General features: G+C 40.6%; 1 protein-coding gene across 2 annotated transcripts in view; it reads right to left on the bottom strand.

Annotated features, from left to right (window-relative positions):
• Nucleotides 1-2,852: 2,852 nt before the first annotated feature.
• LOC129327407 (A-kinase anchor protein 8-like) overlaps nt 2,853-15,501 on the bottom strand; it is a 33,653-nt gene continuing 21,004 nt past the window's right edge. The window contains exons 8-14 of one of the 2 annotated variants that reach the window (XR_008596818.1): nt 13,779-13,872; nt 12,006-12,147; nt 11,515-11,608; nt 9,125-9,255; nt 7,414-7,509; nt 5,908-6,101; nt 4,257-4,435 (exon numbers count right to left, since the gene is read on the bottom strand). Coding sequence is in view for 1 of the 2 variants with exons in the window: in XM_054976037.1 (XP_054832012.1) it covers nt 4,004-4,435; nt 7,414-7,509; nt 9,125-9,255; nt 11,515-11,608; nt 12,006-12,147; nt 13,779-13,872 (989 nt within the window). In the remaining variant the exon portion in view is untranslated. Of the gene's footprint in view, nt 4,436-5,907; nt 6,102-7,413; nt 7,510-9,124; nt 9,256-11,514; nt 11,609-12,005; nt 12,148-13,778; nt 13,873-15,501 lie in introns of both variants that reach the window. The other variant, XM_054976037.1, reaches the window with a different exon arrangement.

Below are 15,501 nucleotides of genomic sequence, written 5' to 3'. Positions count from 1 at the left end.
TTATGCTTCTTCTTTATCTTTTCAGGAACGGCCTTCGATCTCACAGAAGGATCCGAAGTCATCGGAACCGTAGAGGTGGTCTGAGTTGGCGGAGTCGACCTCGGAACCGACGGAGTCGAACTTCTATGGGCGCCACGAGCAGGTGAAGCCGAGACAGCCGACGAGATCGAAGGAGGTCGACTTGCTAGATGTCTCGGAACCGAAGCGGTCGGTTCCGACAAACTCCGACCCGAAGGGATCCTCTCGGACCTCGACTCCGAGCGACTCGGAGACGGCTGAGAACGAGGAGTCTTGGAACCCGAAGGTACAGGAGGACGAGAGGACGCAGACGGAGCAGACGAAGACTTCGGTGGAGGGTCCTCGACCGACATCGCACGCTGCCAGAGAAAGGCATGCAAACGATCCGTCCGTTCCGCCCTGGCCTTAGAGGTAAACGCGCGGCAGTGCTTGCACGCCTGAGTGTTGTGAGTTTCCCCAAGGCAATATAAACAAATGGAATGGCCATCCGACCTTGTCATCTTACGATTGCAGGTCTCGCAACGCTTAAACAAGGCCTTCTCAGACATCGCGAACGAAGAAAGCTGTAAACCTCAACGATCGGCGGCGAAAGAGAAACTGAGGGTATGTGAGGGGCGCTCCGCCTCTTAAGGTCCGTTTCGGCGGGAAAGCGGCCGCGCATGCGCGCTGAGAGGCGGGAGCGCCCCCTGGTGGTGTTTAGCTATTAAAATCTCCGGTATCGGCAGGCCTGCGCGTGCGCAGTCCCATGTGGGACTGCACAGGAAGACCGTAGATGAACTACTTGATTTTAGATAAATTCACTAAAAAATTAGAGATCAGACTCAGAAAAATGGATGAACCGATACTGTTGATACAATTCATTTATACATATAAAGCCCCTCCAAACTTTATATAATTATGTGTAAACACCTAGAATGAAACAAGCTATCAGGTAAACCATTTAACTTCTATAGAGCTTGGCTTCTCAAGACCCTTTCCCCCAGTTAGACTGGATGCACAGACTATTAGGTAATGTGACTGCTATAGATAAAGCTTTAACCAGAAAATACATCTTTTAAAAAGGAGTGGGGGTTGTTTAATGTGCATTACATTTATCCAGCCAACATCTTCATTCAACGGGTACTTCTTTGAGATTTTCCCCCTCCTCTTCACCCCACTTTCAAACTAGCTGAGACTTTTCTGCTTTGTTTGGCATTCCCTATATTTGAATTTTTTAAAAAGAAAATTTGATTGTTTGCCAACTTGGGGCTCCCAAGCTGGGTGAAAAGGGAGCATAAATATGTTTGAAATAAAGTAAGTTTTCTTCAAGAGAGGGGTGGTACTCTTCTTGACATAAAGTGTGTGTTCAAGCCGTGTAAACATCCTTGTAAGCTTGCTGTTCCAGGTGGGTGCAATCAGATACTCAACTGCTTCTCAGAATGAGATAGTTCAGGTGTGCACTTCAATGAGTGCTGGCGTTCCCATGCAAAGCAATTTCTTGTCGTGTTTCTTGTGTTTCTCTCTAGCCAGAACTTTTACTGGTACAAAGTTTTTGGCTCAATTACTTAAGAACATCTTGAAAAGGGAGAGTTATCATTTTGTGACTAAGTTTGCCTTTCTAGTATGGTCTTTACCAGCTTTGATTGTGGAACAGTTTAAACATGATCGTTGTGGGAGGCTACTTCTAGTGGGCCATTCAAGGAGGAGATCATAATGTTCAGGCCATTCCAAGTTGTTTTGAGTATAGAAGGCCCATGGAAAGGTTCTGGCTACTGCACATCTCTAATTCTATTTTAGCCCATGGTGAACAAGTTTTTTCTCTAGAAGGTATCAGCAACTGCTTTGCTGTGATCTTTGCTGTTGGGATACTCTCACATCTGCTTCCTCCACCCTGGCAATATCTTTTTGCACTGCTGCCCTGGTTTCTGCCATCTCTGCCTATAGAATTTTCAGCTTCTTTAAAACTCAAGTGTCCTTTGCTGCCTTCCTCAGTATACGTATACTGATGATCTCGAACATTCAGGGTCTAGCTCAGCTGCCGTGACTGCAGGTTCTGGGCTTACAGGTTACCATGGAAGATGATGAAGAGGCTTACTGTGTGAACAAGGAAAGGCTGTTCACACAGGCTGTTAAGACTTTTGCTGTCTCCTGTTTTGCTTTCTAACACAGGATTGCGCTTTCTCGTAGAGCAAGGTAGTCACTTGCTAGAAAACAGGAAGGGGTACACTATGTACTTTTCTCCCTTCTGTTTGGCCAATACCCCAAGGGTTGCTTTTCTCTCCTAACAGGCTTGAACCTAACTCAACAGCTGGACTGTTAACTTACCTGCAAATGCAGGATTCTAAAGTTGCCTACCTAGTTCTTGTGGGGTGTGTGCAGATGAATTATCTTTATTGTGGCGGTTCCTTTGATTGGCTTACACACCCTGTGGCCTCAATATGGATGTTTTGGGGGGGGGGGAATCCTCAATAGTATTTAAACAACCACCTACTGTACACAATGAGGAGAAGAGAAATCTAATTACCTGCCCCCTCTTGCTGCTACCATTGCAGCAAGGCTTAGTTTACTTTCTTCATTTTTCCTGTTGTGACCTGCCTATCACCTACTTATTGTTGCTTGGCTTCAGGCTAGAAAGTGGGGGGCGGGGGGGGGGGTGCATAAATCTGATCTTTACTGTGGCAAGCTTATTTTGTCTGGAATTTTTTTGAGGTGGGGGGGGAGATTATCTTTCTCATGTGTGGGAGCTCAGCTAGATGCGGCCAGCATTCCCAAAAGTCTTAGCAAAAGTCAAATACCAGAATTAAAAAAAACCACACATTTAAAACAAAATCAACCTGTAAAAAACACACACATAATATGGAAAGATAAAGCAACTTTAATATCAATCTGTCTGGTCATTCCCCCTACCCCCAAATGTTTTCTCTATAGCACAAGATTCTAGCATTTGTAGGGTGAGAAAGATGGAAAAGAGCATGTATCCCAAACTCCAGATAGCGGAGTGTTCTTTTTGTTCAACTAAGTTATCATATAATTGCATACTTAAATGATTTAAAGACAACTAAATTACAAGTAGATACTAGTTCTGAGTTTCACAAATTTATTTCAAAGCTGAGACAAAGAACTTTGAATTTATTGAGGACAAAGCAAGAGTGTGCATTCCACCTAAAACTTTGTAAGACAATTGTCATTCATAACAAATCAATTCCTATTATGCTGGTCTTGGTAATGCTTCAGTATTCTTAGAGCAGTTTTTGGCAATCTCCTCTGTGAATGATATTTCTGTGATTTTTACTAAAATGCGTGAGAAGGGAGGAAGGGTTTCAACAGTAGTATAACTTTGCTCCTTCAAACTAAGCCTCTTTACCAGTATAATATACAAGATGCATCTTGCTATCCAGAGTATCTGTAGTAGTACACAATATAAATGATGGTCCAAGTGTGACACACAATCAATTTATTATTTTAAGCCTATATTGTTAGGGGTGCTATTTTTCATGCAATACTGCAATCTGGATAAATGAAGTTAACAGCCCTCATGACAGCAAGTCCTTTCTCAAGGAACTTGAATGAGCAAATAATTTCACAGGAAATAATAAACACATTGATTTACTAAGCTACTCCCTCATTAACAAGAGGATCGATTTTGTTTCCAAATGAAGCTATACTACTTTTGTACTGAAAATCTAAAACAGGAACTAAATGATCAAAAATTGTTTTCAAATACTGCTGTTCATTCTAAAACGCAAGACTATCAAGTGTTTCTTGGGAAATGTAGAGCATCCTGAGCTCTCCAACCTAAAAATGAAACACACTGGATGATTTTCACTTGACAAAATCGCAAAGCACAGGACTGCTTCTGTAATAGTACTGAATCCCTTTCTTCAAAATAAGAACAAAATTGGCAGCAATCCAGCACCTCACAATCATGTACTACACTGACATAAAGACAGGAAAAAAATTATACAGCTATGCAGGACAAATTGCCTTCACAGAAACATTCACATGGTCATTCTTGCAGCAGCTCTGCACTTTCTACAACTGTTTCCTTCTTGGCATCATTTTCAGCCACTGATGTTTCAGTGGAGTTCTCTCCCATCTCAACATGTTGCTCCTTCCCTTGGCTTTCTACCGATCTCTCTTCTAGACTTCCTTGAGGAGGAAAAAATGGTTCTTCTGTTCCTGCTGCCTCTGTTCTCTTTTCTTCCTCTTGCTGCTCTTCTACAGATTCATCTTTAGAAAAAGTCTCAGTGGAGCAGCTTCTCTCATTGCTTCCTGGTTTGTCAGTTTCACTGTCTTCAACAGCTTCAATCCCATCTCCAGCATGTTCTTTTTTCTCTGCTGCAGAACTTTCTGTAGCCCTTTCACCTTCAGGCCCCTCTAAAGCTTCTGATTCGTCAACATCTTGGTCAACGTTTTCATCTGTAAATGGGTCATCGCCCTGACAAAGGAGGACACACTATGTTATCACATGGTGGCAAATTTTCTTAATTTCTCCTATAAGGAACCTCAGACCTAAAATGCAGAAGGTTGCCATTAAGACTGAAGTGTGGGTGCTGAGTTAAGTCAAAGCAGGTAATGGCAACCCCCCATTTGTCTCAAAACTACTTGCAACAGAGAGTATATTTTTACTACAATTATGCATATATGCCTTCTGGAGCCCTAATCCTATGGCACTATCTGAATGCTGGCAAAGTCGCAACCTCACAGGAATAAGAAAGGAATGCAGTTTGCTGTAGGAAGTTCACCATGGCATCAGCAATGGATGAAATCTTCACCAGAATTAAATGCCTGTGGCCTCATAAAATAGCTTTAAAGTTACTATTTGAGAACTCAACAAAGTGATAGATTCTGCTGCCTTCAGGAAATTGCCAATTATCTTGGCAGATAAGATGTAGTTAGCTTTCTCCCTAATCTATTTCATTATTAGAAAGACCCGGTGTTGGTATATGGCTACAAGCTAATGATGGGTGCTAACATGTTTTGGGAATCTCATTAAGTTGTGCACTCTTCGTGTTCAAAAACAGTGAGGACTATATTGGGAACTGCTCATATACAAATTATGCTAACTTTATTCAGAGGATAAGGCTTTCTACTGCACACATTGTGGATGGTGCTCTGTGGTGTTTTGCTTTGGCTGGGGTTTCTTTGCTTTAATAAAATAAACACTAGAACTCAGCAGACTGACACATCTGTGCTGTGCTGTGCTGCTGGATTTCAAAATTCTTGCTTGTCATTTGCCATCATCCAGCAATGCCTAAGCCCTTTTTATTGCCTTCTCACAGATCATTTTCATGTGAAATTGACCTGCAACACGTTTATGAAAGGAGGCAGCGTGACAGAGGCAGAAATCTTGCAATAAACTGATTAAATGCAAGTGACAGGTTCTGAAGTCTTATACTCACAATGCACAGGAAGATTAGAGTCCTGCTCCTCCATCTGTGCCCATGGTCCTCCACCCACAAGAGCAAAGCTGAATACTAGTCAAGGATTTCTGCACCCAGCAATTAAGTATTTCTATTTTATGACCCCGCTGGATCAGATCCAGACCATACTAGCTGCCTCCAGGAAAGAAGATCCATGCAGGTGAAATATAAGAGGTAGTATCTTCTTTGGCTGATTTACAGCCAACTAACCATATTCTGGAGTTTTAGAGAACTCCAAACTATACCCTGCGATTTGGACTTGTCCATTATCGCTAGTGAAAAAAGGAGGGGAATTCAGAGCCCCCAATTGTTGGAGACTGTCACAGACTCCCTCAGGAAGGGCCAAGTGCCAGCATCCTTAGTGGAGGAAGCGTTATGCCCATGTTCAAGAATCAACTCTTGATGATGACAGTCTCACCCTGCCTCCAACCTTCCTTTCTTGGGGAAGGTGCTGAGAAGACCTTTGATGGGGCAGCTCTGTCATTACCTGGAATCCTCAGATTTCCTTCACCCCTTTCAGCTTGGTTTTGCACCTGGGTATGGTACGGAGACTGTGCTGGGTGGGTCGAAGATCTCCTCCTGCTGATGGACAAAGGTCAGGTGTCCATGCTGATTCTGTTAGACCTGTCGGCAGCCTTTGATACCGTTGATCATGAGGTGTTGCTGAGGCACCTGCGGACCCTAGCAGGGGTAGACGGAGTTGCGCTTGAGTGGTTCCATTTTTTCCTCCGAGAGATCCCAGAGGGTGGCACTGGGCAACTGCTCATCTGCCCCAAGGGCTCTCTTGGGAGAGCTACCGCAGGGTTTATTCTGTCACCCCTCTTGTTCAACGTGTATGAGGCGCCGCTAGGGGAAGACAGCCTCAGTATATAGGCCACCAGTGCCAAAAACCGGCTGATGTTTTCAGCTCAAAGTCTCTTTCTCTGGACCCAGAGAACGGAGTCTCAGTTTTGCTAGTGCTTGCCTAGCAGAGACCAGGTCTTTCTTAATTGGCAGAAGCTCACTCAGAGGGGCAGGGGGGGACACTTAAAGGAGATGGCAGATGCAAGACCTGCTCCCCCATTAGTCATGATTTCCACAAGAGGGTCCTGTTGAATCTTGGGTTGCTCCTGGATTCCCAGGGCAAAGTAGCAGCCAAACGAGTTTCTTTTCATCTTCACCTGGTCAGAAGGTTGCAGTCTTTCCTCTTGGAAGCAGAATATACCTATTACCCATGGCCACATGTTCTACATGAGCAAACCCTTGACAGGCACACAGGAGTGTCTCCATGTGCTGCAAATTCCCATGCAGGCGGGCATGGTTACCTGTAAGAGCTCAGCAAACCCCTACTTTGGAGACTGTGCACTATTTCCAATTCTCACCAGGTTAAAGCTCTGGTTTTAATCTACAGGGCCAAACCAAAATATTTTCAAGGCCCTGCTCTATATCATGAAATGGTCTCCCCACAAGAGATTTTTAGGAAGAACATAGGGACTAACAATAGACTTGAGGTTAATTTTTTTTGAAGTCCCAACTACCAACTTGCTTGGATATATGAATGCACAGCCTACCTTTTATTCAAGAGACTATCTACCCATACTGTGAGCAAGAAATGCAGTGAATGTAACTAATAACTTTGCCCATCAAGCAGTGCTTACACTGGGCGCAGTCCTCAACGCAGGATTTTACACAATCTTTGTCAGAGGGCTACCTTGAAGACATCTTTTTTTTCCATTTTGTTAATTTGTCAGATTTTAATCTGAGTGCTTTTCACCACTAGCTAAAAGCTGGTAGATATTTGTTATAAACCACCTGCTAGTGAGAGTATCCAGCACTTCTGACGGGAAAAAATGGCATACTGCTCAACACACACACACTTCTCTAGGCTCAGACAATGCATAGAAAAACAAAGCAGTAACTCTCCTTCTCTCCAATTTATGTGAAAGTCACATGCAGCAATACTAGTCCAATGCTCAGTCAAGGCCAAGCTGGAGCTCATGCCCTGCTTACTTACCTTGAGGTACTTTTCTAGCATTTTCACAATGTGTTTGCTATTTAGGACACTCTTAGCTACATGGAAACTAGCTTTCTTGAAATGTTCAGCCGCCATCTGGAAAGAGCAGATATACAAGTAATTATGATGATTAAATACAAAATAAGCATGGATTGGATGCAGGATACAGTATTCCTGGTTCTCTCTATTCCTATTTCAAGACATCAGTCCACTACCATTATAGACCTATGTCTCTACAAAGAAATAAATAAAAACTTTCAGACTGTGGCCAGTAAAGTCTCTTCCTGTAGACTTCTATTGCAAGGCTTTCATCCAGGAACCATTTATCCAGAATCTTCAACTTACATGGTCATCAAAGCAAAGAGATTTATGGAAGGTAAGAATCTTACTACAAGCAAGAAACTGAAATAGACTTGTGTGAAAAAAACAGATAATTAATGCTTCTCTACTACCCAAAGTTAGTTATTGAGCTAACTATGGACAGGAAATATAATTGATAAAATATTTCTACTGTACTTTTCTTGCATTGTTTGTATCTGATATTTCATGTTCTTCTGACTACTCACACAAAAAAGCATCAAAAGCTACAGGATACAAACACAGATGCCGCAAATTCTCTTTGTACACAACAGAGAAAAGTAAGACCCAGTCAGGATTAAAACAGTTTATGTTACAACTATAATGGTAAGACAAAAGTACATATTTGTCACTAAAAGTATGAAATGTGCAACTATTCAAGCACCAAGAAAGGCAATATGCAATCTTCCTAACATATGTATTAATGTATTCTATCATTTCTGAAAAATTATTCCTGGCCTACAACAGGTGAGCAGACTATTATCTTAAGGTATCTCAAGGAGAGAAAGATCATGATCTACAATAAGCTTCAGGAAACTCATATCACACTACTCTCTCCTCATGCCTTTTCACAAAACTGGAACAAGAATAAATATCCACAAATTAAGAAGTGGGGTAAAAATGAGTAAGTAGGAAAAATGGATAAAATGTTTACATTTTCTAATTTATATTTCTATACTACCAGAAGTAGACTTTTTTTCTTTGCTGCCGGTGTCACGCACAATACCCCCCGCCCATTTTTAAAACTGTAGTGTCAGTTCAACCCATACACTAGATCAGAAAATTACATTTTTTGTATGTGTGAGGGATTTATGGACTGTACTTAGGGCTGCAATAGGACTCTGCTAAGCTATCCAACAAGACATTTCTATAGATTTTAATTTTTTTTTTAATGGAAAAGGTTAGTTGAACTGACAGCCATCTTTCACCCAGAAAGCAAACAAAATCAGAACATACATATCTGTCATTTTGGAGCAACAAATAACTCCCCTATTGATTTTCTTACTATTCATTACCAGAGATGTAGCAATCGTTAGAAATCTGAAAGCATGTTAGTGGTTTCTTCAAACAAGTGCTCTCAACTATAAAAACTACAAAAATCTAAAATTGGTTTCCCTTATATTAACCCTGAATACAATCCAAAAAGTCTGAAGTAACCTGTTCAATTCTCCTAGGAGGTATCAGAATCACCTAAAAGATACTAGGATTTATTTATTTTATTATTTATGTCATTCATAGTCCGTTTTTCTGATGGAGACTCAAGGTGGATTACACAGTGTGAGATTTGTACTGTCAATATCAAGAACATTTCCAATAAACAATGCCATAGGGCAAATAAATACAAGTTACTTACCCTACGGTTCCTGTTATGATCAACAGACCGGAGGTGTCTCTGAAGAAGATGCTGTTGGGCAGGAATTAGCATATCACAAGCCAAGCAATGAGCGGCTTCTATCTTCTTAAAAAAATGTTCCTGGCCAATTCCTAAAATGGTACATGCTTGAGTTAGGTATTAGCCACAATAGCTGAAGTTAAATCATTAACTTGGTCTGGTATGAGATGAGATGGTATGAGATTTCACAAACAACTATCCCATCAGGAACTGGATCTCTATCCTACCATGTGGCCACGTGAATCGTTCTAAGCGCATATTTTTATAGCCTTAAAGTGTCCCACAAATGTTACATCAGTAATTCCTAGGGCAACTTGACCCAGATACACAAAGTTAATCACAGCAATGGCTATAATCTGAAATTCACATCTAAACATTGCTGTGAAGCCACATCAACAAAGCTTTGCTCCATTTACTGAGCACTTATGCCCTAGCTACAAGTCTTAACAGGACACCAGGAAAAAAGTCTACTTCTTGGTGTTATTAATGGCTTAAATCATCCACACAGGTTTCAAACCTTACATCATTCATCATCAGTAGTTAAAAACCCCTGCATTTTTCAAGACTAATCTTAGGATGTCAGTGATCTTATTATCAAGGGTGTCTGCAAATTCTGGAAGAACGAATCCCAAATTCCGATCAGAATATCATAAAAGTTTGCCGGTCTGCTTTATTTGCATAATTTCAACACAATACAGAATTTCTGACAGAAACTGAATAAAGCAAGTGCGATGGAGGTTGTGGTGAGCCTCAAAGAGATGTTAGATTTAGCAGTAAGGGGACACAACCTGAAGTTGCAGTTAATTCCTGCCCATTTTCACCTATGAAATCTACATCTTTTTATTATTATTTATTTTATTCAACTTATATTCCACTCTCCCTACAAGAGGACTCAGAGCAGATCACAGGCGGTAATAAATACAATAAAAACAGAACAATAAAGTCTAAAATGGACAGTCGCGCCCATATTGTCTGGTTCTAATGTTACATTCTTTCAACTGCACCTTACTCGGTTGCCTTCATGGCCTGCTTTTGGGTTTCTAAGAAGCACCTAGTTAATCACATTTATGAATGGGATACTATATTAGATGGATTTTTAGTCTGATCTAGCAGGGCTGTTATGTACAGACCTAGATGATGAAAAACAGTAACAAGGAATCATGCAGAGCTTTTCAAAGGGGTTTACAAGATTAATAACTATTCCAACCCAAGGAAGATTGCCTTTTTGACCAAGTTCTCTACTTGTTTCTTTATATGAAACTGCATGTTACTGCATGTACTCATGTCCTAATGTCAGAACTGGCTTCACAACAGTAACATGCAGTTCCATAGCATGCTTTCCTCCTGGTGTATGGACTAAGAGACTCTCCCTGCCTCAGTTTCAACTTAAACTGTGTGTCCTTATATCTGTACAAATGAGTCTTGAAGAAGCACAAATATCAATACATAGTAGTTAAATAAGTAAACTTTCAGCATATCTTTCTAGTGTTTTATAATCCTAAACAATGTTTAAGAGGTTAAATTTAGATATTTTACTATCCAGTAATGATTATTAACAGAAAGACACACTGCATGCTAGCAACTGTTTGATTAAGGAAACCTGTCTCAATTAAATGCAACTACAAATATTTTCTGCAATCAGCAGCTAGTATTTCTGATATAGTTCTCAGTACTAAACATGCTAATCCCTAATTTAAGTATTATATGAGGCTATAATGGGACTCTCTTGAGGAAAGTCATCAGTGGCTCAATTTATTTTTGATGGGGCACACTCCCAGGAAGTACTCCCTTATCAATGGGACACACTCTGTACCTTCAGTTCTACCAATTATGAGTCCCAGCCTCTGAGCATTCGGCCAAGCCCCAACAGATGTTGCAGTATTTGATTAATTTTTTTCATATGATTCTCAACAGCTGGCTTTAATTAGAAATCATGATGGCTTTTAATTGTAAACTGTGTTGGAAGGATAATATAGCTGAAAAGTGGAGTATACATTAAACAAAAAAAGCATAATCCGTACTGTGTGCCCTGCTCTGATCCTATAAAATGCAGACATTGACTGAAATAGTCCATGTACTTTATTTCAAAATAACAAGCACACAGTTTTAACCATGTTACTAAGTCCAGGGATTATGGAAAGCAGAAAGCTCTTCTTTAAAAAAAAATTCAATTCTACTGCCATTTTTTAAGGAGTACCTGCTTCTCATGGTACAAGCTGCACCAACATTACACCCAGAAATTCAAGAATATTGCAGTTCATGAGCTAATGATGGCCTTCCAGTGCCATCCTAGGCAGATGCACCCTTCTAAGCCCAAATGGACTTAGGAGGTTATAATTATGTTAACTTACCCTTGAAAGGGTCTGGTTTTGGCTTGGTGCCTTCTTTCTCCGTCAATTCTTGACGGCGTTTCCCAATTTTCTTATTTCTGTTCACAATATACTTCTGGAAATTGGGGGAAGAGAGAGTCTACATAAATATATAACCCATTGCCCTCCAACTAATAAAAGTAACAATAGAAGGAGACAAATTTATACAATAAGGTACTTATTCCCTTGCTCTCTGGGTGAGCTTATACCACAGAGAATAGATCCAATGCAGTAATATCTTTCCTTTAAACTTCTGAGTGAGACTTTTCAAATAAAGGCACTAATAATCAGTTACAAAAAACAACAAGCAGAAACAGTCAGTACTACTCAGAACCATGGGCGTGCCAGACAAATGCTGCACTAACAACTCAACAAACATAGTTTAGACAGACTTGCAAGGAAGATCTACAACGGGCAATTACTGGTCGAGTGGACAGCAACAGTTACCCTCTTCAGATCTGAAGGTCACATACCTGCAAAAACTCTACCGTTTTGTCAGGAAGTTTTGTTCCAATGTATCGCAACACCTCTTTGTGAAATTTGCTCTGCAGATGTTTCTCAATTTCTTCATCCTCAAAGCTTCGGAATTTACACACAGAACAAGCAAACTGGATTCTGAATGAAGACAATGAGTTTGATTTCTTTTCCACCCTGCCCAAAGTACTTCTGAAAGTAGTTAGGAAATTTAGCTCTTTACAAAAAAAAAAGACAACTTACTCTGCCATCCTGGCAAAACACACACACACACACACACACCACCACAGCCCCATTGTCTTTCTACTTATTCCTATGCTACTTCGTGTACTGCTATGCTGTTTGCTGTACTATACTACAGAGCATGACCCAAAATTGTACCTTTATTCTATTCTGGAGATCAGTCAGATTTTTAAATTATTTTTTTATTGCTCTGGGGGAAAAGGTATAAATACACCACAAAGCTTAAAAATATGCCAAATTTTAATTATATTCTGCCAGCGTGTAGCAAATGTTAGGTTTTCCATCAGGAATTCTGCCCATAATAATAAAGCCTATTTATAGAAGGTGGGCATAATCAAACGTTTCTCTATCATGTCCGCTGCTTAATACATGCATCATTCTTCTACCCCTCCTGCCCAAAATACAGAAAAAAGGGAAACGACTATAATAACTTAAACCATAAAAAATGTTGTTGGTTTTGTGCTCTGGCTGGTTTTTAATTGCTAGTTATGCTGTTTTCTGTTCTTACTGTGTTTGCAAGATGCCTCAAGCCGATTCCCTAGAGATGTGGCATAGATATTTTCTAAATAAATAAACAAACCTGTTACAGTAAATAAAGTTTTAAATTTCACAATCTGAAAAGTCTCTTTTAGATATAATAGCCACTGCAGTGCATCCTAGATAAATAACAATAGTTATTGCTGGAATAGGGTCCAAGAGACCCAAGTCTGAATCTCCATTCTGCCGTGGAAGCTCACCTTGAGCCATTCCCAGACTCTCAGCCTAACCTACCTCAGAAAATTGTTGAGAGGATAAAATGGAGAAGGATGTAAGCAGTTTTGGGTCCTCACTGAGGAGAATGGTGGGGTATAATAAAGTATTTTTAAAATAATTTAAAAAAATAGTCGAAATGCAAAGGCTAGGCTAAACTGAGCACGCAAGGAAACATTTCTTAATCAGCTTTGAAGCTGACTCCTTCCACAAGGAAGTGAGGGTTAGCTTGAGAAGCTTCTGCAATGAAGCAGGGGCCTCTCAGGAGGCACTCTGTGTTTCCCATTGGTAACAGATAGATGGAGAAAAGCCAAATGAAATTATGACGAGGGCTAGGCTTACAAGCCATTAATCTGCTACCAATAGTCTATGCAATCATTGTTTAAGTTTAAAAAAAATACACTTTCCAAATTTTGTGGTCCAAAGCATTTCACGATAGTAACACAGTTGTCAATCAACATGTATATCAACAGTTTATTTCCTTACATCTGTGATAACAGATACGGCTGAGACATGTAAATGAAAAGGAACTGCTTAATGGGTGCAAAATTTGTCCTAATATATAGAACAGGATTAATGAGACACCCCAGATAAATTTAAATTTGAGTTAACAATACTTTAAAGCAACAGATGTTCCACACCCTCTGCTATGTATTCAAAGACTAGGTAAGATGTTAAACCTAATCTTATCCATGAAAGAACAATGGAAGAAATCCAAAAATGTGTTTAACTTGAAAAAGTTTTTATAGAAACAAATGGGTTTTATTTTGTTTGCTTACCTGTCCATAGCACGGTCCCGCATTCGATCCCGGCGCTTCTGTTTCTCTTTTCTTTGCTTGGTCTCTTCATCATCATCACAGCCATCACCAGATGCTACAGAGTTATATTTAAAGCAGCTCTTTAAGAACCAGCTTTTTACATTTGCTTTAGGCTGTCTCCTCATCCCTTGATTTGCTTTACTTAGACCAGTTATAGACCTGCAGTGCTCCATGTGGCAATCTTTTCATCACCACGTAAGTGTGTATCATCTATCCACCATTATGGCCACCGTTCAGGTTATTCAATGCCAGAGTGCAGGCTAGCACATTATGTAAGCATTATACCCACCATGTGAATAATGACATGGGAATATAATTTCCAGAAGCACTTCCCACTTATTTGTGGGAGCTGTAACTTTTAAATCACTTCTAAGAGCAGCTGTAAGACGTGGGGAATAGTGGCTAGATTCTGCTGGGCCTGGGATGGGGGAGTAAATTATGAAAATCACTGGGCAGCCTGAGACCGTCTTATCTCACAGGGTTGATCAGAGGCCAGTGTTCCACTCTGAGCAACTGGCAGGAAAGACAGGCTATAAAGAATGCTGTTTTAATTAGTGGCACTTAGGTTTTATTTCATTATGCTGTTAAGCTTTTTAATTGGAAGCTGCCTTGAAAGCATAATAGAATTCTTTAAACTTTTTAATAAAACTGAATACAAATTGTAATAGATAAATTTATACAGAAAACCAAACACTGGAGTCCAGAACTTTTCATCTCAAAGAAAATAAGTTAGATGCTAAAAAATGAGATATAACCTACATATTCAACTCATCCTTACTTTTTCAGTTTTTCATTAGAATGTTTAAAGAGTTTAACAGTGCAATATTAAGCAGTTAGACCCAGGTCTTTTTTTTCTGCTGGAACACGCCCAAACGCCATTCCAACAGCTCTGCAAAGAAGTAACATGTTCAAGTGACTCTGACTAGCTTGTGAGGGAAAGGAGCTCTTTAACCCCCACTCTTCAGAAGGTTGGGGAAGTCCCCCCCCCACACCAGATGAAGAGTAGGGGTTAAAAGAGCTCCTTTCTGCTTGGCAAAGCTGTGGGAAAGGAGCTCTTTAATCCCTGCTCTTCAGCTGGTCGGTGGAAGCCACAAATGGCCTTTAAACTTCAGCTGAGAGGGCGTCTTTCTTTCTCTTCCTTCCTCCCTTTCTCTTTCCTTGTCTTTCCTTCTTTCCCTTCCTTCCTTCCTTCCTTTCATGTCTTTCCTTCCCTTTCCCTCTCTTTCTTTCTCTTTTTTTGGGGGGGGGCCGGCAGCAGCCACACCGCGCACAATGACATCACTTCCTGGAAGTGATGTCATCACACAGTCCCAGGAGCGCCCGCCTACTTTACACGAGTAGTGACAGGGGTGCCACCTCCTGCAGGGAGTTGCTCCAGGTGAGTTTCCCCACCTCTTTCCCCAGAAAAAAAACCCTGTAGACCCTTCTAACCTGACTGACTTCAAAGTATATGCCTCTGGTTGGGATTGCACTGGAAGAGATACCAGTTGATTAGCAGGGAAATGAGTGAATGACAGAAAAGCAAATGAATTCAATAGCAGAACTCAGGCTTTGCAGGCAAAAAGCTTCATGTTCAGCTCTGACTTCTGTTAAAGATGACTTCAGGTAGCAACACATATGCTTGAGACCCAAGAAAGGCATTGTTAATCAGAACTCACATTGGGGTCAAAGTAGGAAGTTCCCA

This window comes from Eublepharis macularius, chromosome 4 (assembly GCF_028583425.1).
Source record: "Eublepharis macularius isolate TG4126 chromosome 4, MPM_Emac_v1.0, whole genome shotgun sequence".
Taxonomy (NCBI): domain Eukaryota; kingdom Metazoa; phylum Chordata; class Lepidosauria; order Squamata; family Eublepharidae; genus Eublepharis; species Eublepharis macularius.
Note: the sequence above shows the minus strand (reverse complement) of the source record. Positions and strands in the feature narration are given on the sequence as shown.